Below are 22,379 nucleotides of genomic sequence, written 5' to 3'. Positions count from 1 at the left end.
AATTGTTTTTTCATCATAAATTCATTACTTTATTCTCCTATCGATGTTAGATACTTCACGTCAATCATAGAGCTCCTGTACAATGGTAAAGAGGCATTTTAATACCTCTTTACCTTTACCATTGCTCTTTAGCTTTAAAAACCTACTTAACACGGGATTTTAATTGTATCTTTTTGTCAGCGGAATTGGCGGTGATAAAATTATAACCAAGTACCTTCGGCCAAACACCAACACACCAAGAACACTTAGTTGGGGAAAGAACAACAAATCGTAATTGGTTTTGTCGTAACTACTCGTCTTTCTGTAACATCGACTGACTTTGAGTAGAACCGGGAAGGTAGTCCATCGGAGGTTACCCAGTTACAGACCAAGGTGTAGAGAGGTACTGTCCCTCGGAGGAAGGAGGGAGACTCCCATGTTGAAAGGCGGGGATGCTCATCGGCTAGCTTAGGGGTTTAAGTCACGGATTGTTGCCTCATTAAGGTTGTTCAGGACTAAACGCCACTTTTTAGCCGTAAAGGTTTATTTTTGGGTTGTTCTCAAAGAAAGGATAAAAAACGCTGTCATGTCCGTTTTAAGTGGTATTTTTTAGGGGTCAAATAACGCACGAGCCACACCCAGATGGGTCTTCTTTAGGGTTTTAATTCAAATTTTCTGACCAGTACAAGCCCCGACCTTTTCACATAGGAGTCTTCCCCCGAGGCTACTGTGAGATTTTTAAAAATGTCTCGTCCACAAACTCAGCAGAACGACCACGGCCAAATCTGTATGGAGCTCTGTATTTGGAGTTGAACCAGAAGGCCACAGTGCCAAACTGTGTCACGCACAAAGCCTGTCACACAATGAGTGTCACACTGTATCATCCACTCTGCGTGTCACGCTAAGGATAGACGATCTGCTGCTTTAGCTACAGAAGTAGTGGTGGACTTGTCTGCCAAACTACTGTCCTCGATTGCTTTTCCTCTAGCTTTTCGCCATACCATTACATTTCCCTTCTCAAGCACAGCAGGCAGGATGCAGATTAAATGCGGAAACAGAACAAAAGGACTACAATTAATTGAGAAAAACAGCAATAAGATTGAAGGGCTTAATCTTGCAAATGCTATTTTTAGCTGTGTCTGGCTTATCGATCGTCTTCAATTTCAAGCTTTAAGGTAGCAATGATGATGGAATAACGTTCTTACTATCATTTTGATCGCATTTCCTTACAAATTCGCGGTATTCGATTCGTTCCAGTCACGAAGACAATTTTCGCCTTTTATTTCTGGGGCGGATCTAGAGGGGGGGGGGGAGGGGTCGGGGGGCTCGGTCGAATCCCCTAAATTTAAAAAAAATGAGACATTACAGCACGCTGACTTGGCCTCAGAATGCCGCAAATCCCCTTTCCCAGTACTTTAATTTTATGTTTCCGGGGGAAGATGCCCCCGGACGCCCCCTACAGGCGACCCCCCTCGGCGGCCCGTATCTCGAACCTCCACTCTAAAATCCTGTATCCGCCCCAGTAGTTGTGGAAAACAACCCAAAGAAGGTCTCTGTGTTGGACCACGCACTCTAATTTTGTAGTTGTAATCCAGAAAGCATGCCCTTAGAACGCTGACACGTACCTTCGTATCACAAGAGGCCATTAACGTCTCGTCATAGTTCCAACAAACGTCGAGAACTGGTGCCGAGTGACCAAGAAACTTTGTTACATTTGTCACATCTGGACTGTCACATGTCAAACTGTGCACAGCCATGTCTTCACTGCCGCTTACTATATTAGGAGAGAAAAAACACGAAACAACGCTCAAGACGGTCTATAGACTTAACGAAAATAGGATGGCAGCAGTTTTCTCAAGATCTTTCTTACGCGCTTTATTCACGCCAGTTTTCTTTTTTAATGTTCCCTTCCCTTTGAGCTTCTTTTTTAAAAGAAGTCCTTTTTACCACCAAAGGGCCTGAATCGCTTAATACAACTTAAAAAAGCAGTATTAAGCGATTTGCCCTTTCGTGATAATTGATTGGGATGAGACACTCGTCCCAAGCCCTTTTCGTCCGTGCCGCCCTTATGCCTTCGTGTTCACGAACAAGCACTATTCTGACTCTAAGAGAAAATACCAGCTGTCAGCGGTCTACGCTTTGTGTTTTTCCAGCTTTCTCTCATGTTAAGGTTGTCAAAAGTCAGTAGTGTTTCATTACAGAATAATAATATGCCTTTGGCTTCTGCATGCGTTAAACAAGAGTGGATAAAGAGTGCAAGAGTTAATCCCCGATACATGGATCTAATTTTCAAGGTAATCTCTTCCCGCTAAGTCATTTTTAGATGTGGTACCCAGTTCTCCCGCGGCTTATATCACCACGAGCGTTACGTGGATGTTTTCGTGGAGGGCGAAAATACGTGTAAATCTACTTGGGCCGTCCACGCGAGTAAAATTTGCCTCACAAGATTGGCTGTTTCTATAACCCCTGGGATTTCTGAAGCCGGAAGTGATCTAAAAGTAGGGAATAAGGCCTACCGTAGACTGCCGCTTATAAGCCCTGGGCTTTTATAACTTTGTAAGGGGTTTTAGATGGGCTTATATAGACGGAGGGGCTTATATCCGAGGGTCTTAAAACTGGAATTAAAAAAACTGTTCCGAAACGAGCTATAGCTGCACATGTTGATGGAAATAGGTTTTTCATTTACTGGTAATTAAGCTTCGAAACATCATAATAAAACGAATTCAAAACAAGGACAGCTAGAGGGGGGGCTTATATCCGAAGACGGGGGGAGGGTAGGGGGGGCTTATAACCGGATGTATTATTTGGTTTACAGGTATATGGGCCTATAACCGGAGGCACTTTCCGGTATATCGGGGATTACTCTCAGCTGTCTTAACCTTCATCCTGTCTTGGTGTTTAAAAGTAGTTCCTACCAAAAGAAGTGCAAACTTGTCTGGAAGAAGTCAGAGGGCAAAACGAACTTCGTATGTGACAGCTCTTGTGTTTAATGGGGAATGAACTTCTTAATTTCAGACCGCCCTTTTTATCATTGACCCTGAAACCAAGAAAAGAATCCTTCGGTTAGACAGAATGCGTAGAGGTTTATCGATCAGTTTACTCTCTAGAACACCCTGGAATTATTGTTTGTCGACTCCAGAAGCACACTTACCAAATAGTGATATCAAATAAGTAAATTTCTATTTTTATAATCCAAAATCTAATGCTTTCTAATTGATCACACTGTTTGCCGGGTTCTCGTTGTTTATAGGAGATCATTTTTGGCCCACATTATTTCAAAGTGAACTCGGCGACACCCTTATCATCGAGCGTCCTTCAAGCTGTCGAAGTAGTTTTCCAAATTTTAGACCAAACCAGGACTGAACCACGAATTGTGTATTGCCATTGTTAAAATTTGGCCCAATTTGTCTTTTCTGCTTTGAATTGAAAGTAAGTAGACTATTAGGGCAAGGCAGAAGACTATTAAGGCAAGGCCTGATCCAAGAAAGATGTAAATAATCTTTCCAAGGAATGTAATTCATTCCAGTGTAAGCCCCCTTTGAGCTCTTGGGACAAATACGTATTCAAATATGTTTAAATAAAAAAAGTATTCATACTGACCGGTAAAGACAAAGAAGGTTGATGGCGACATTTACAAGTAGTACCGGGTCCTCGCATATTTCAAGGCTCATCCAGCTTCGATATGAGATGGATGTCACAGGACCACCGAATGCTATAACCACACTACGGAAAATGCACTCTGGTTAACACATATGAAAGAATGTGACAGTAGAAATCCACACTCTTCTAATTAAAAGTTTTCAAAACAATGCAGGATCTCCCATCTGGTCCACTATTGTCCATTAGGTGCTAATTAGCTGATAGAATGAATGGTGAACCGTCTTACTGACTGGCAGACTTTGATTAACTGACTTTGTGACTGACTGACTGACTGACTGATTGACTGACGGACTGACTGACTGACTGACTGACAGATTGACTGATTCACTGATTGACTGACTGACTGACTGACTGACTTTGTGAGTGACTTTGTGACTTTGTGACTGACTGACTCAGACTCTGAATAACTCACACTATGACTGACTGACTGACTGACTTTGCGACGTACTGACTGACTAACTGAGTGACTCAGACTCTGACTAACCCACTCTGTGGCTGACTGACTGACTGACTGATTGACAGACTGACAGACTACAGACTGACCGACCAACCGACTGACTGACTGACTAACTGACCGACTTATTGACGACTTACTGACTGAATGATTTACAGATCGACCGATTGACTGACTGACTGACTGACTGACTGACATGACTGACTGACTTCAAGTCATCACCTACACCACACGCAGTATGTTACATCCAGAACAACCAGCCAGCATCTTTCCGGTCAACGCATGATTTCATACTTGAGTATTACAAGCGTGGAGCACGATTGTTTGTAACCAAACAAAAGTTCAATTCTTTAAACAAAAAAAACAAAAAAACAATTACAGTGACATGTCCTCTCACTAAAGGACTACAAGTTTCGATGGCCGGATTGAAATGACTATTGAAGGTTCGTCCTTACGTTCAACCTTATCAAGATAGCGTCACAAAATTTGTTCTCCATGTTCTTACCATTTGGCGTCGTTGAGTCTTAGAGATTCCACGTGGAAACAATAGGAGTATATAAAGCCCTTAAATTAAAATAATTTTAGGTGAATTAGATGTACAAACAACTTTAAACACCATGTCCCCACCGCTGAGCAGCGTGTACATGCTCAGCATACATTAATTACCTAGAAGATTGTGTGCTACGAATAAATTATTCATCCATATTTAGAAAACACCCTATAAGAAAGCGCTAAAAGCTATACTTCCCGGTTAAACTAATAGATTATGAACTCGAGATTGCTGCGAAGGTATGGCAATCCTTGCCATGCCTTGCGGTACAAGTCTATTTACTTGACATACCTGTTAAACCCCGGTACAGTAGCCAAACGTCAGTAGCATGTGTGATAAAGGAGCACTCTTATGAGTATGACCGCGAAGAGTCAAAACCCAAAAGACATATTTTCATCAAAAAGGTCTAGTGGACTTTAACAAATTCTGTCCTCTTGTTTTGAAAAAAACCGCTTAAAACTACAGTTAGAATTAAATTTGCTCTCCCTTCGATAATTAGGAGCATATCGTGTACAAGTGAAGGTACTTAGTTGTGATTTTATTTATTTATTTTTAATATTGATTCTGAAAACCTTTTTCAGGGACGCTCAATGGAGTGTGTGTATTTTTGCACTCCGAGCAAAACCCAACAACTCCATTAGAGCGAACAACAAGTGCAGGTTTCACTACCACATCGTTTCAGCCAAACTGACATTTTTTTATTTGTATTCTTCAAACTACCACTAGTAAAGTTATTGGTATGTTACCTTTTCATCTCCCACCCAGACGAGAGCACCCGAAGAGCTAAACTCCGTGGATTTAACACCAGCCGACATTTTAGCACTGCCACCCTAGAAATACATTACATAGAGCAAGGTATCACGGTTAGAATTTTGAAGATAAACAAACAGTTTTAGGAGGAGGCACTAGGAGAGACTTGTGTCATTCTTTTAACGACTGAAATGATATCAAAATGATATCAACCAAGAGAGGACATTCAGGTCAAGTTAACTAACGATATGATACAGTCAAATGGAAATCTTCTAGCATAAACTCAGCCATCTAACACTATATAGAAATGTATCCGGATATTTGTAAGGACCGCGCTAGGTTTGACAGTTACTATCTTTATTTCTACTGGGCAACATTTTGATTGCTATCTTTAAGCCTAGTCTAAACCCTCCACCTACTTTAAAAACTTCGGAAGTACACAAATTAAAGACACTTAAGTCGCCATTCTGGTTGCCAGTCTATCTGTATGTTAAAGAATTTATTTTCTTTTTTGCGTGACTTGTTCTTTTCCTTTGCCATGGACATCACATCTCTTTTGAGTAGGCGTTTAAACTGCCTCAGGGACTCTGCTTCCCTTGTGTCACAGGCTAAAGCTATTTTTATAATAGTTTGTGCGCGGCAATGAAATATTTAGTTTATTCTCAGAGTCCCTTAGATTATATGCGGTTTCTCGCCTCTTGAATTTAGAACTTAGATATTCTGGAGCCAACTCGTGCAGAGACTTATAAACCATCGCAGCTCTTTGAATTTGCTGCTGGCTTGTTAGAGTTTTCCACCCGAGAAGTTTAAACAGGCGACCAGGTGTTAACAAAATGCTCACATAAATGTGTATTCACTAGTAATTGGCCATGTGTCGTCCGAGGTTTAAATATATTCCAACCCGTTGTTACGAGAAAATGAGTTAAAAGGATACAAGAAGCATGTTGTCATCGAGCGGCTGAAATCTACACGCCATCACGCCACAGGATTGGTTGTCACTCAGTACACGTAAGCAAGCCCCGGATTCTGGTTTCCAGACCCTTGTTGTACGGTCCAATGAGGAAGACGCTATTATATCATTGTTCATTGTCCATTCAAAGTGTAAAGAAACATTGGTACAATATCGGTAAAAAAGGGTCTGACGGATCACACGGAGGGTCGATCATTTCGCTTCCAATCCCTTTACGATTTCTAGGGGAGCCCCCATATCATAAAAAGGATGTGGGCGTTCGTCGGAAATTTTGAAAAGAACTTCTAAGAGGTACCGAGATTCTGCTTTGTGGGCGTGTCTTGAAAGTTTTTCCACTCCTAAGGGGTACCGATTCTAAAACAACAATTTAATCTCCCGTCATATTCCTTCGTCTCAATACCCTGAAAGGTACCGTAATAGCTCCCGCTGTGGACCTTTTGAGGCTGAACATTCTAAAAGGTAGACCAAAACCGCTCTTTTTACCCCTAAAATGTACGACGAGCATCCACGTTCCTTTTAAATGGGAGTCTCTTCCCCCCCCTTCCCCCCCCCCCCCCGTACGATCGGATACAAAAAAGATCAAAAGGATGCAAACAGTCACATATCAGACAAAAAATTTCGGTCTCAGTAGTCAGTAATTAAAGCCTACTCTCTTATCCTTGTTCTCCAAACGACTGTGGACTAATGGGTTAATGTGCAGGATTAAGCCGATTCTATGTCAAGAATTGACAGCTTTTACTTTTCAAATCCAAGTATCACGTATCACGTATCACGCGCGTATTCTCGCCCAAATCTCGCGTCATCCCTTTCCCAACCTCCTTGGAGATAAAAACGAATAACACCTACCCGTGACAGCTGCTGTGTGTCCTCTGAGCGTACAGGACACAGATGGAGGTGACGGCACAAGACCACACACAGACAGTGTCTCATCATCAGAGCTACATGCCAGCCGGAACTTATCACCTCGAGCAAACTTGATCGCAGTAATTGAAGAGTAGCAAAGTTGTTTTCTTTGTCATAGATTTTTTCGAGACTCTGCTAGTAGTTGGGGTACAGCGATGGCAAAGTGGCGAGGGCGCTCGCCTCCTACCGATGTGGCCAAGATTCGAATCCTGGACACAGTGTCATTTTTTCAAATGTGGGTTGAGTTTGTTGTAGGTTCAAAACTTGTTTCTCTGCTGGAGGGTGGACTCCCTATAATGGCCTATATGGGAAGGCTTCGCCCGAAAGGGGTTCCTTTTTCAGGATTCAGGTATAAAAAAAGGGGGGATTCTGTCATTTAGTTATTTTAAAGGGCCTTTAATTAAAATATTTCAAACAGACGCACCTTATGGCTCTACCACTTCATTTATTAGGCACTACATGAAAGTGACCAGAAGACCTTTTTGGTGGCCTATTCATAATATGGGCCAGTTATGAATGTATGTGAAAGGGGAATCTTTTTTCAATTAAAGGTGTACGAAAGGGTTACTTCTTCTATCAAAATGGTATTTAAAAGGCTTAGGGGTTGGACCTAGAGGGTCATGCTTCGAGGGCTTTTCTCTGGGTTGCCCGGTTTTCCTCCCTTCACAAGAACCAACACTGGGTTTCAATTCGATCTAGATGCACACGCCCTTTATAACGAGAAAATTACTGGAACATTTTTATTTTTACAATCCTAGACAACAAAGGATTATCCATGAAAACATATATCGAGGACCAAGGGCTGAGAGCTTTTCCTTCAAACGTAATTAAAATTTTGGGGATCTCCAAAAAGCATTGACCTATACTTGGGTGACATTCACAACAATGCAGGGATTTTGTGTCTGTTCTTCAGTTGAAAAGAAAACTTTCTAAGACATGCTAGTTCATCTGTGTAACATATTATTTTATGCTGACTCACCACTTTTTGTATGATGGTTAAAATTATGATACAATAACATTCCATTAGAGCCTAGGCCCTCTCTGAGATTTACACTCTCTCCGGTTTTTGCGGTGGAACTAAACCAAAAAACATTATTAAAAAAATTATTACAAAGTGTTAGACCCAATAAACGCGTCTGTAGTGTAGTCGCTAAACCAGCGTTTCGTGACGAGTAAACAATGGCTTTGCAGAAGATGTCACGTCACTACAGACGACATCGAATATGATACGTAGTTCCTAGTTTTTCGTTTTCTTTTTTCATTATTACTTTTTGAAATTCTGAAGTAGTTTTAGGAACCACCACTCAGGCATAAAACTTAACAAAGAAGAAGTTTTGAAAAGGAAACAGAGCCCAACAAAGTAGTCTGTGAGCAGGATCTCATTCGCTGCGGTACAAACAAAGGCGAAGCTGCGAGACACGAGTCGGCGAGTTCACGAAGCGAGCCAGTGAAAATGAGAGGCTCTCGTTTATCGTGTCAGACCCTAGCCTCGTCACGCATTGCGTGACGAGCCCAAGGAGGTTAGTCAGGCCCCTCACGGGCTCGCTGCACTCGCCGACTCGATCATATCTCGCGCCTTTGCCTTTGCTTGTGCCCGTAGGAGCCTGCTCGCTGGTTAGCGACAATGCCCTAAGCGAAGGAAAAGAGCAGCATCTCTGCTAAAAGCCGCAGGGGAATCATTTGAGATTATCCTTTTAGATGCTAGCTTGGTGATAAAAGCAAGGCTAAAAAAAAACAAATCCATAACTACCTAATTTTTCTAGCAGCCTTACCTCTTATTTCGTTCTTTCTTTTTAGTGGTTTCTGGGAAAGACTGCTGATCCTGTCTCATATGAGTAGTTCCTGTTAATGAAAACCAAGTTTTAGAACCAATGTTACCTCATCCAAACGTTGATTTCCCTACTGTGTTGTTTTTCTACTGCGTGCAAGCATTTATTCAGCATTACAGCAAGCTCTAATCTGCGATCAGACGTTTTTCTTTTATTAAAAAAGAATAAAAAGGAACGCCTGATCGCAGTTTAAGCAAGCTCAAGCTTTTGGTTCCCGTTGAAAATGAGTGACTTTCAAACGTTCACAAGAGAAAAAGGTCGTTATTCTTAGTTATTTTTAATAAGAGAGGCAAATTATATTTTAAATGATATTTTTTTTAAGATTAAAATCTTTAAGACGGAATCCACCAGAAGTTCGAGTAACAAGTGGACAAAAACCTAGTACCAAGATTATTTTCATCGTATTGCAAACTTCTGTACGACTGTTTTAAATATCTTCTAAAACAAGAAAATCGTTTCTAGCAACACCAAACGTCGAAAACAAATGTTGAACTTCGTATGAAACACTTGAAAGTACTGATGAAATGAAACTGATGATGAAATTTTGCCTGTGTTTGCACAAGTTCTCTGAACTTTGAAATTTATTTTCTCTCATTCCCATGGGAAATTGTTTCCGATGTTATTTCAGGCAATTATTTATGTATTTAGCTTTAAGTAAATGTAAAAATGACTGTAAAATACTTAAAATTAGTCTGGTACCAGATTTTTGTCCACTAAAACCTGAAATTGCTCAATTTTCTTGTCTTAAAACGTTGGATATCTATTGAAAGAAGGCAGGACCATTAAATACTAAATCTCCTTGTAAAGCTCTTTAGAGAATCCCTGAAACTTGAGCAGGAGCTCATCACTTTTGAAAGTTTCAAGAAGCATTCCATTCCAGTCACTCCAAAGTAGGTAACAAGCGGTTGCTCTATTGACGGTAGCCCGGGAACGGAGACGCATTTCCGGCAAGCTAAATACAGCTACAGCCGGAAATCGGAGAAAAGGGTAGGCAAGGTCGCCTCCAATCCTCCCTCTTTTTCTAATATTAAACAAATTGAAGTTTCTTATTCGTATAGATATATCGAAAATGGCAGTCAGTTTGCTACAATTTAGGGGCACATTATCCAATTTGGACCATTTTGATTTTTAACCTACGATGGTAAACACAGTGGCTTTCCTGCACGAATAGCAAAACACGGCTGATTTCGTACCTGTCATAACTGTGGCTAGATGATGTACCACGTGATACAGTCTCTCTGTGCGCTTTGCTTGCGCCTTAAGCTTGTTGCTAGCCTCACGCAATTTTTCATGGTGCGTGGCTCTTGTCAATTCGTAAAACAGAACTTGTGGTCGAGCTTTTGGTGATATCTACCAATCCAACTTGCACGAAATATGCCAAGACGTTGTTATACTCGCTGAGGCTTTCATTTAGTCTGAACCGACGATGATAAACAAACAAATCGATGCGAAGGACACTCTTATTGGCGAACACAACGTGCGTATACAAGCTGTCTTCCTCTCCTGCTGTTGTGGTTCCCAGAGTGCTGTTCAGTTTCTCCGCGAGTAACTTGATGAGTTCTTCAAGGTAATCTCCGTGAAGAATTTCATTTATTCTCCTTGTAACCTCGTCACTGGACACGGAATCCACGTTCAGTAATATCTTCTGTTTCTTGTCCACTGCACAAACAATCGGCAAACATTCGTCATGGAGCGCGTTTATGTAGAGTTTAGACGCTTGTTCTTCAAGCTTGTGGCTAACTTTCCGCTCAGAGAGTAGAGTTCGCAAACAGTTTTAATTTTGGTTTGAATTTCGCTTGGATCTTTCAAACAAGCCGTGCTGAGTAAGGTTCCCATCTAGGTTGAAAGTAAATCACAAACTTTAGTTTGTATGTCATGATTTTTTTAAATTCAAATGAAACGTAGTATTGAATTATTTAAGTGGATCAATGTAACCACTTGTTTCCAAATTAATTCAAAGCCATGAAGTATGAACTACAACTTGTACCAAAGTTTTACAACATATTTTATTGGGCTACATACGTACATGTTAAGTTGACCAGGCTGAAAAAACCACGCGCCAACGGAGAAAGGCTTTCATTGCCACATGTTGCTAATATACAGTTTATTGCAAAATTCCTCTTTCAAGGACAAATTGTTTGAGTGAATTTGAGTTTTCACGCTGGACTGTTAGCAAATTAATTATCTGATGATATTTTGAGTTAGACGGCCATTCGTTACATGTACATAGCACCGTGCTGCCAAACAGATGAGCTTATGTCTTCAGTTTAAAACCAAGCGTGATAGAAAGAAAACGTTTCTAGTTATTTACTCGTAACGGCTTTGTTTGTCTTCATTGTCAAGAGGCATCAATAAATAATGTAAACACGAGAAAATGGAAAGTGATACGGAATACACTGGTAATACTTCAGAAGTTTTTCTGAAACGAAAAAAGTAGGTGCTGTTTTCACTAAAAGCTTCTTTACTTTCTTTATAAGGCAGGAACACAGAGAAGGAAAAGTGTCTGGAAGTGTTTGTAAGAACAAGTTTAACACCATTCTCTAGCACGCCGCTTAGTTGCTTTCGATCATAGGCGATCGAAAATTTCAGAATTTCTCGGGGTTGGTCGGTTCGAAGACTCCTTTGCAGTCGGACGATGCGAACCAGATACACGCAAAACACTGGGAAATTAGCGATTTTTAAGAAAGTACTGATGTGATCAACATTCACTCGAAAACACTGACATAAAGGCAGTGGCTAAAACGAATGCCAGTGCACTAAGACTGGTTCCTGTTACATGTAAACAAGTTTCTTAAGTCCATCCTCGGTGACGTTCTTATTAACAGGTATTTTTGAAGCCTTACAGACTCAATATGTACTGAGAAAAAAAAAAGCTGGCGGAGGTGACATCTTAAGTTATCTTCTCATTACGACTTCGCAACATCTTTGAAACCTGAAGGTTTGAAGTGGATAGAGTGTTTAATCGAAACAGGAAAAAACTCATTCATCACTAGAACTGATATCATTAAATGATTTTTGTCTGTTTCAGTTGTCTGCCCATTTTTCGATTCTAATGTCCGACCTGGTACTCTAAAAAAAGAACGTTAATCTGTTTTCCCGCTTTTTGAAAGTTAGATCACTGGATACTATAATCTTTCTCCAATCGACTGCCCAGTAACCATGGGCAAGCGCTGAACCGACGCTCTTAAATTCACTGAAGATCGTTTCGCAGCACACTCATTCAAACTAAGATACAGAGATTTCATACTTATCGATTATGATTCACTCTTTATTAACTTCCAAAGAATACAGAATAAAATTCCTGTGCTAGCACAGGTCGACACACGGTTACAGTACGTTTGTTTCACACATTTATCACACTGGCTAAATAGGAATTCAAATCACTTAAAATTTCGTTAGAATAGTACTGATGTGATCAACATTCACTCGAAAACACTGACATAAAGGCAGTGGCTAAAACGAATGCCAGTGCACTAAGACTTGTTGCCGTTACATGTAAACAAGTTTCTTAAGTCCATCCTCGGTGACGTTCTTATTAACAGGTATTTTTGAAGCCTTACAGACTCAATCTGTACTGAGAAAAAAAAAAGCTGGCGGAGGTGACATCTTAAGTTATCTTCTCATTACGACTTCGCAACATCTTTAAAATCTGACGGTTTGAAGTGGATAGAGTGTTTAACCGAAACAGGAAAAAACTCATTCATCACTAGAACTGATATCATTAAGGTCGACTCACGGTTAAAGTACATTTGTTTCACCCATTTTTCACACTGGCTAAATAGGAATTCAAATCACTTAAAATTTCGTTAAAATACGGAAAATGTTTTAGTAACGTTTCACGCAAAACTCAAGATTGAAATCATGAAGAAGAATACTGAAAGTACAAAATACGCTTTGAAATTTCACACAAACTCACAGTCCGTCAAAAGCAAAGAAAAAAAAAATTAATTTGTAAGATTTTTTGCGGTTCGTTGTGATCATTAGATAAAAACTCTTCTAAGTCAATTAAGTGATAGCGATCAGGTACTCTAGCTAGAAATTGTACGCAGTTCAAGACATTGGTTTTCCCAATCGTTTTCCAGTTGGGCTTACGTGGTTCCTTGTTGCCTCTCATTTTGAATGGTAGTAATCTGTTTGGTGGCAGCGACCAGACTTTGCAGAACCTCTTGTAGGTGTGTTGAAGATTGGGCTCTGTCTTTCATTTCCTGGTGTGCTTTATCTAGCTCGCCGGGTTCCGTCGCTCTGGTCAGTTCGTACTCGAGAACGGGTATCCGAACTCTCCCCATGTCAATGACACCCACTTGTATGAAGTAGAGCAGAGTGTCCACCTCCGTTAGGACGCCTCCAACTTGAAGTTTGAACCTATGGCGGTAGAGGTAGTAGTCGATACGAAGGACGCTCTTGTTGGCGTACACGACATGCACGTACTTCTCTTCCACGACGTCAGTTGGTTGTGCGAGAACTTTTTCCACGACGACTTTAATCAAGCCTAAGAATTCTGTGAGGTATTTGCCATTGAGGTGTTTCTCCATTATAATTCCTATATCTTCTTGTTTGGATACTTTTGGGTTAAACAAGAAGTCGGAGAACGTGTCCACTGCACAAATTATCGGCAAACACTCATCGTTGAGGGCTTCAATGTACAGTTTGGCTTTTTTTCTCTTCATACTTTTGGAGCATCTCTCCCTCTCTCTTGCGAAGCACAGCAACTTCTTCATGTTTGCCCTCCCGACTTTCGATCTCTTGGCTCAGGGTTTGTCCCATTTTGACGGTACTCACTTTTGGTGTTTAGCTCCACAACTGAGATTGCAGTGAAGGCTAGAGTTAACAGAGCCCCCTTAAATACTGCTCGATTCTGTTCAATCCTACCCGTAGGGGTGTACTCTAAGTGGCATCGGAAATGCTTCAAATTTCAAAAGTTTCATATGCGTCATTGCAATTAATTTGGTATCGGAGACTCAATAATAAATAAATTTTCCTTTGTAGAAATGGTAGCGAAGTTTTCCCGGATGCCGAAAGCCGGAATTTAAAGTGCAGAGTCGTTGAATTCTCTGTCTGGGCATGTTCCAGCGTTAATATAATAACTGAGTTTTAAAACGCAAACAAAATACTTGAACTAATTGCAATACTCGGCAAACGACGTCAGTAGCTTTTGTCAACAGAGACTCATCAGGTCCGTGTTTTAGTCACAATTGTTACGAAACTCGTATATCTTATCAAGCGATCAAAATTTATTTTTTTCCGTTTTGTTAATGTGTATTTAAGAAATAGAAATCGTGGAGAAAATGTTCGTAACGTCGTATAGAGAACACTGTGAGGGAAGGAAAGGAAAATTACTCGTTTATTTCCATTATGACGGGCTGATTGATCATGTTGAACTCTATTTTGTTTCGGTTTGGCACCTGTCGAGTGAGGTGTGTTTTTTTCGTTTAGATTGCATTTCTGAAAGTAGATAATGTTGGCCATTGGCGCGGAATATAAGAAAAAAAAAAAACACAGGGAAGTTGCCAAGGAAGTATTAAAAGAATATCTGAGGTAGACAACAATCGAAAAAGTGAGGGAAAGACAAAAAAATAGTATTTGGCAACGAAAGTTCATTCACTGTAACATTTCAGCTGACTACAAAATTTTCCGGTTTCACTCACGACTGAATGTAAGTTGTGTTTTAAGTTTTTGGCAACACAGTATGATGTAACAAATATTGAATTCTTCACAATTCTCTGCAACTTTGAGAGTCCAAGAGTTCCCTGTTTGTTCCATATTACAAAATGTTGATCTTTGTTCTATCGAACAACCTGTAGACGTCTAGCTCGCTTTCCTAACATTCTTCATACTGACCTAATGCTAAAGTAAATCGCAGCGTTTCGTGTCCCTGAAGTGATACTTGTAACCAGTTTGAACAGGAGGCTTTGTTCCCTTTATTTTATGTATTACCAACAAAAAAAAATGTTCCCACGTAAAACGTCGAAATCCAGCCAGTTCAGCTGTAATCTTGGCGGGGGCGCTCGATTCAAACTTAAGGGTGCGTTCCTTTGAGGTGATCTGGATCAGGATCAGTGATCCAAGATCACTCGGATCATGGTTCATCAAAGGAACCGATGAATCCATGACCAGAGTGGATTCATCGGTTCCTTTGATGCACCATGATCCGAGTGATCTTGGATCACTGATCCTGATCCAGATCACCCCAAAGGAACGCACCCTAAGGTGCTATGATGTTTGTAACACCGGATGAACCATCCAAACGCATTAGGAATTACAGGAACTAGACCGTGACAAAAACAGACATGAACTTATTGTCTCGATAAATGGCTTCGCTTTTGAAAGAAATGTTAATGAAACAGTGTTAAACAATAAGCTAATATCATTATATATATCCGCCCGGGCTTGTTTGGGAGAACCACTTCAACTACTTATAAACATGTATAATTAAAATACTTATAATAAGCTCAAGTTCTTTTCAAAAATAAAAACATTTCAGTGTTAACACAAACAGTACGTTGTGTTCGTTTGTGTTTCCTGTTTTTTTTCCTTCTTCTTCAATATGATGTTCTTTCACCTCAGCCAGTTTCAGATGAGTTATGTCTTTTAAAATCGTTTCAGATGATATCCGAAGACTGGCTTTGCGAAAATCGTATGTAGCACTCAGTGTTCCATGGAATCTTTACACAAGAAGTTTATTTCGGCACAAGTTGCTACATGTTTACGTGCAAAATCGTTGAATGTCGCCATGAAATTACATCGAATAGTTCGTGAACTGTAAAAAGTTATTTTATGCAAAGACTTTACACAGGGTATTACCAATTTTAAATTCCTTAAGTCGAGACCAGTCAACATCGATCGAGCAGTCACCTAATCTATAAAGGCAGTCAATTCAAATACACAACTCACTCTTTTGAATGGGGCTTACCAAGGGAAACTGAAACCCCGGCAAAAACCTAACTGCTTCTTTTTCAGTTGAAAGATCGATGTCAATTCAAAAGAGACCAAGATTTCAGTTCTGTATGAATAGCTGAGTCATTTGCTTCAAGGAGTCCTGTTTCGAGTTTCTGTCTCTGTCTTGTTTTTAATTACCGCGCGAATCACTCGTCACGGTCATGAATGTATGTTCCCCCGGAAAAACAAAACAAAACTGAAGCTAAAAAATTTCCTTGAAAACTTAGCACTAGATCAAAATAAACAGGACTGCTACATGTCGACAGAATATTTTTTTGTTTTACTGCTGATCGAAACGTTGCTGATGTTACATCTTCAATCTTTAATGCGAGCTAATGCAGTGTTTCGGCAATTGCACGTATCAGTGGTGGTGGGGGAAGACACAGTTGAAAGTTTTGGTTGGGTTGTGCGTCATGTTTCGTGAAACTCTTACCTTATACACAAGTATCAAACCAAAGATACCATTATCAATACTGGGCTTATTGCAAACCTGACCTGTGTATCGATATCCTATGCAAGGCCAGAACCTACCACCTCAGTCAGTTTTTGTCAACATTTGAGATCAAAATGGCTCAAAAACTTTACCTTTTGGCAAGAGATCAGCGTCTCTCGCCTTTGACTTATAGAAAGGTGTAGCCTGCGTAGCAAGCGTTTCTTTGTTCCCAAACCCCACGGAAACGCTTGCTACGCGGGCTAAGAAAGGTGCAACCCCCCTTCCTTGAAAGAACAACTGACCGATGCAACCTTGCGACGTTTTAAAAATTTAATTGCTTTTTAATCAGCCTTCATTCCAATAGTTCTGAAGTTCAAAGTAGGAAAGGTAGAATTTCATTCTGCTAAATAACTTTTGTCTAAATTGCGCTGTGCTTCATGACTTTATCGACAGAACTTTAAAAGAACCACCTTGTACAGTGAATGCTGCACTGCACGAAAGACTACGCAAAATTAGTTTGAATTTATTTCATCGAGAAGTGAAATACTCGTACGTAGCAAACGTTTTCAGCGAAGAGCATTTGAAGGACATGGCGGAGATGTTTTGATATCGAACAAATGTCGTGTTGTGCCCTGTTTTGTTGAAGGACGACTAATTTCAAAACACCTGTTGTTCAGTTCAAGCCATAGAGCTTTTATGCATGGCTAGCCGAGTCATAGCACAAGATTCCTGTTTCAATGACTTCTCGTGGTCGTTAATGAGTTCAGACCACTCTATTCAATAACACTGAAAACACTTGCCTTGCACACTTAAAGCACTTAATGTTAGAGTAAAGAAAACGGCTTGGGCGTGTAGTGCATTTGAAAAGCCAATATTTGAAATCTTTTCACGTCTGACTGGAAAAGAGACGCCGGAAAGAAAACATTAGTCATTAGTGACGCAGGTAAGCAAACCGACAACTTCGTTTCCTTTAACAGGAAGACGTTTTTAAAATTTTTTCCGGTTCCCTGTAGATATCTGCCTAGGCAAGTTTAAAGATCTGACCGACGCGCGCTACAGAACAACAACAGGAACACATAATGTTCGATAACATGTTCCGGTCGTCTTTCAGATCTGCTCCCGGCAGTCGCTTTTTAAGCGCTGAACCAAGGCGTTGGATTGCGTGATCGATGTTACCGCTGAAGAACAGTATTTTATTTTTGTTTTATTTTGATCGTGACGTTTCGTGTCAATGACATGAAGTAGCTTGCAAAGCTTTGTAACCACTCGGACGAACACACATGGGACTGATTTTGTAAAAACTTGGACGTGTCTTTGGTCATCAAAAAGTGTTAAATCAAATTTGTTGTCGTTATGCGAGTTCAATGGGGACTAAAGAAGTAGCGGCAACAATCGCAGTTAGTTAGTCTTCGAAAATGTTCCGTGCAAAAACTATTATAATGCATTAAAAAGAATTTCTGTCGGATTGAAATGTGCTTATCGCTGTTCCTATCGACACATCCAAATATATATATAACTGTACTATGAATAAAGACTGAATATCGATCGGCCCAAGGCCTTGATAAGACTGACGGAACGCGGTGAGGTCCGTATAAAAATGACCAAGGGCCGATATTCTCCCAGCACGGTCCAGAAGAAGCTTTCTTAATAAGAGACTTATCACACGATCACGGACTGGAAAGACACCACAAAACTTCAAACCCACAACTCTGATTGAAAAGTCGCCAGGGTCGGCCCGCTTCGCGTTTACTCTGACGTTTTTTGAAAACAAGATTGGAAGTAAAAATAAAATTAGATCTCGTTTAAGTTAATTCTTTTACAAAGACGAGCCATAAAGCTTCCAGAAAACTTGCACTCTGGGCGCGCGGGATGCTTATACCAAGTTCCGCACCCCACACTTTATTTAGTGCAAAAAGGAAATGACACTAGAATCTCTCGGCCACCTGTGAATCAGGCTACTGTCATCATATCAGATAAAAGCTCTATGCGAGCATGCCCAAATGACAGCAAACTAACCTACCTTGAAATCTCCCCCTCCCCCTGGGGGTCAGGTACCACTCCGCACATATCACCCCCCCCCCCTCTTCACGACAATAATGCAACCTTCTGCCAAGGCAATAAACCCACTCAGCTTTGGGAAATTCCATGCACTTTAAGGATTGTGTCACGCTGGACAGCTAAGTACATACCACATTCTCTACTCAGCAGCTGTCAGAGTGACTCGAGACTATGGACACAAGCTCAAACCGACGCCACCCCCGTGGATTAAGGGCTAGGGACCCCAAATAGGTATCCAAAATTAGCCCCACTCCTGTAGATGTCTCCACACTTTCTGGTAACGGAGCCCCCTCCCCCCCCCCCCCTAGAAAATAATGTGCAACGCTAAGCTGAAATCGATACCTGCGACATCGATTTCAGCACAGCTCGCGGAGTAAAATTAGATATGCGTTTTTTAAAACTTCAAGGAAAAGTGCAGTTGTGATGGCTGTTTGTTTCGTGGTCATACATTTTCTGTAAAAAAGCATGTTCTTTCGCACTCAGATTAAGTCACTGTCTGAGCCCATGTAAGGTTGACCTGCCCCTCGGCTTGGAGACGTAAGATCAGTACATATAACCCTGCTGTGCTTAAAATTTACCTTTGGCTTCAACTTTATAACAAACCAGTTTGATTTTGACAGTGTTGCATGTTTATGATCTGCAGCCCCTACCTTCATCTAAAAAAACCAAAGTCAAATTGAAATTGAAAACAAGAAAATCGAAAAAAGACTAAATCAAGTCAAACTGGTTTGAAAAGTTTACGAACAAAAATAACTTAACAGCACAATCAACAAACCCTTGTTTTCGAAACTCCAGGTTGATATCGTGTGAAAATTCACCAATTCTTTTCAGTGAAAGCTGTCACTTCCCCTACTATTAAAAATCATGACTCTGCAACATATTATCATTCTGGGTTGTCCTTTTCTTTCATTAAAAGGTCATATTTTACCACGCAAAACAGTATCTAGCTAATCAATCAACAGCTTAATACAAGCAATTTCTGCTTTAGCCACTGATACAATGACGATAATTATACCTGATGTTTTGGACTGTCTCAGTCATTATCAAGGCAGTCTCAGCGAAACAATCCTTCTTTTTAATGTGTTTCGTCTTTGACGGGAAATACAATATTTGTCCCCGTGACATTGTCAGTCCCTGGGTAACTAGCGCAAGTCCTAGGAGTATATAGTCGCGCGCTAGCGATGAAGTTGTACCTGAGAACAGGCCCCCGGCGAGCGCGAACGAGATCGTTTCGCTCTCCGAATTCTTTTCGGTCCTCATCGGGAGCCTGTTCGCAGGTTACCAAGGTCTGCATGCGAGTCCCCGTTAAAAAAAAAAAAAGAATGATTAAAGTGTCTTGAATCTCAATAGCCCAAAACGTCGTGAATACAATGTTTTTTGCCTGTTTTTCGTATCCTTAGCCTATAAATTAATTAGCCCGCGATTTGCCAGAATCACCTTTCGCAGGAATCTCACGTCAATTAAAAAATGAGTTTATATTTTACCTACCAATGTCGCGGTACCCTTAAGTCATTTAATTTGCTTATCACTTTCAAAACTCTCACGAAACTGATTCTAGGACAAATCGATAAAAAACGAATTAAAAATTTTAAAAACTAGCCGTCGTGGTTCACGTTCTCCAGACAACGCAGAGTTTGGTCATTTTACGTTGTTGTTTTGCAGAGGACGGCAAAGAAATGACCCAAGAATTATAACGCACGTGCACAGCTATTGTTCTGCTCATTAAACCTTTTGTTTGGCGACGTTGCGGTTGCCGTCGTGGTTTTCTTAAACTGCCTAATAAAGCGTCAAGAAATCCTTGTCAGTGGAGTTCAGAACAACATGCTACTCAAAATTAAGATAGACCACACTTAATATACGCATGAGAACTCGAAAACTTGTAAAAAAGGGCGATTAAGCTCAAAGACATGCAAAAGACACGCTTTTGACACAGAAAAAGCCTCAACTAGAGAACCCACAAGCAGTTGCATTAAATACCACTGACCTGGGGTGGGGTACTTTGTAAATCATTGGGTAGAGGTGTACCCCTGTAACAATGAAACCCTCACCCTATACTAGACGATGATAAGCTTGATTTTGCAACCCCATTCTACACTAGGCACCAAAACCCCCTACCCTATCCCAGACTAGCTATTTCCATGCAGAAACCTTTCCACTATCGTAGTCTTACATACGTTGACTAAACCAATGTCTTACAGAGCTCGAGGTCACTTTCGAGTTTCAATTTTTATTAGAGAAACCCGGGTAAAGAACCCTGTTCTAGACTCAATCATTTATACACTGGCCACTCTTCCGGTAAATTATACCTTATTTTCGACCAAAACGGTCTGATTTCTATACCCTATCCCCAGACTAAACCGCCTGAAAACTATACCCTTCACAGCTGCACTTACCCATATAGCTTATATAGCACAAACTTAAATAGCATAAGCGCGCGCGACGTAGCCGCGAGCGCGAAATCGAGCGGCGAAGCTTGGCGCCTTCTCACTAGACTCTTTCCCGCCGGATCACTTTGCTCTTCGCCGCTCGCGCGCGTGACTCAAAAGTGAACCTGCTCGCAGGCTAAAGCATTGGTAAACAAGATGTGATCATGATTATTATCAAATTGTAATTAGCATGTCAAGATTCAATGATTCAGAGAGTTTAAGAAAATTTTTGGAGGGGATTTAGACTTGATGTTATATCTCGGGGGGGGGGGGGACTCCCATATAAAAAGGACGGGGGTGCTCGTCGTATTTTTTACGGGTTAAAAAGGCGGTTTTGGTACCTCTAAGGGTGTTCAGCCTCAAAAGGTCCACAGCGGGAGCTTTTGTTCTAAGGTTTTTTTGCAACACTGAATGATGAAACCAATATTGAATTCTTCACAATTCTTTGCCACTTTAAGAGTCCAAGAGTTCCCTGTTTGTTCCATATTAAGAAAATGCTGATATTTGTTCTATCGGTTCTACTGTAGACGTCCTAACATTCTTCATACTGACCTTATGCTAAAATCAATTGCAAAGTTTCGTGCCACTGACAACCAGTTTGAACAGAAAACTTTACCCCCTTTATTTTGTTTCTTACTAACAAATAAAAATGCTCCCATGTAAAACGTCGAAATCCAGCCAGTTCAGCTGTAATCGTCGCGGCGCGGCTCGATTCAAAAGGTGGTTTGATGTTTGTTACATCGGATGAACATTCCAAACGCATAAGGAATTACAGGAACTAGACCATGACAAAAACAGACATGAACTTATTGTCTCGATAAATGGTTTCACTTTTAAGAGAAATGTTAATGAAACAGTGTTAAACAATAAGCTAATATCATTATATATATCCGCCCGTGCTTGTTTGGGAGAACCACTTCAGCTATTTACTGGGGTATCTAAAAGATAATAATGCTGCGGCACATTCTATTGATAGTGACATATTTTACGCAGTGATTCATCTACAACTTCATGCATGATGACACATGGATGGCGAGGTGTGACAAGGGATCGTGACAAAAAAGCACATAATGATCTGACCCATGTTTGAACATAAAAAGATACACATCAATCTCCCCTTTACCAGATCTCGAAAATCGAAAGATGTGGAAGTTGTAGGAGCAGAAATCTAACTTATAAATTCTGTATTGATACGCATTAAATGTCTCAAGAATGTTGACAGACTGTGTCGAGGACGCGTCCATCGCGATGTGTGAAAATGCTAAAGCTTTAGCTTAAATTCATGTTTGGATGAAAAGAAATAGATCGCAGCATATATGAAATTAGCGTGTTCTACGGTTTTCGTTTGTTTTAATTATTCTGCGAGCTTTAGGAGCGACGATTTCTCTTCATTTAAGAATTCGGCCAAGTAGCCGAGACTGCTAAGAAATG

At 40.6% G+C, this 22,379-nt stretch overlaps 2 protein-coding genes and 1 pseudogene across 2 annotated transcripts; all 3 read right to left on the bottom strand.

Moving 5' to 3' along the window:
• Window positions 1-875: 875 nt before the first annotated feature.
• Window positions 876-9,097, bottom strand: LOC149112306 (WD repeat-containing protein 13-like). Its single transcript, XM_089289313.1, has 10 exons — window positions 9,039-9,097; window positions 7,210-7,373; window positions 6,328-6,494; window positions 5,813-5,872; window positions 5,390-5,473; window positions 4,599-4,657; window positions 3,580-3,702; window positions 2,895-3,016; window positions 1,605-1,753; window positions 876-992 (listed from the first exon to the last, which is right to left on the bottom strand). Exons 1-10 carry the CDS (start codon window positions 9,095-9,097, stop codon window positions 876-878), a joined length of 1,104 nt encoding a protein of 367 aa, XP_089145439.1.
• Window positions 9,098-10,223: 1,126 nt separating this feature from the next.
• On the bottom strand, window positions 10,224-10,931 carry LOC110058961 (uncharacterized; annotated as a pseudogene).
• Window positions 10,932-12,334: 1,403 nt separating this feature from the next.
• On the bottom strand, window positions 12,335-14,647 carry LOC149112305 (uncharacterized). Its single transcript, XM_089288704.1, has one exon. It carries the CDS (start codon window positions 13,811-13,813, stop codon window positions 13,184-13,186), a length of 630 nt encoding a protein of 209 aa, XP_089144830.1. The 5' UTR covers window positions 13,814-14,647; the 3' UTR covers window positions 12,335-13,183.
• Between the last annotated feature and the right edge of the window lie 7,732 nt (window positions 14,648-22,379).

The sequence above is a fragment of the Orbicella faveolata genome, unplaced genomic scaffold, assembly GCF_042242905.1.
Source record: "Orbicella faveolata isolate gen_17 unplaced genomic scaffold, um_ofav_v1 contig_2, whole genome shotgun sequence".
NCBI classification, from domain to species: Eukaryota; Metazoa; Cnidaria; class Anthozoa; order Scleractinia; family Merulinidae; genus Orbicella; species Orbicella faveolata.
This window is presented reverse-complemented; position numbering and strand designations above follow the sequence as displayed.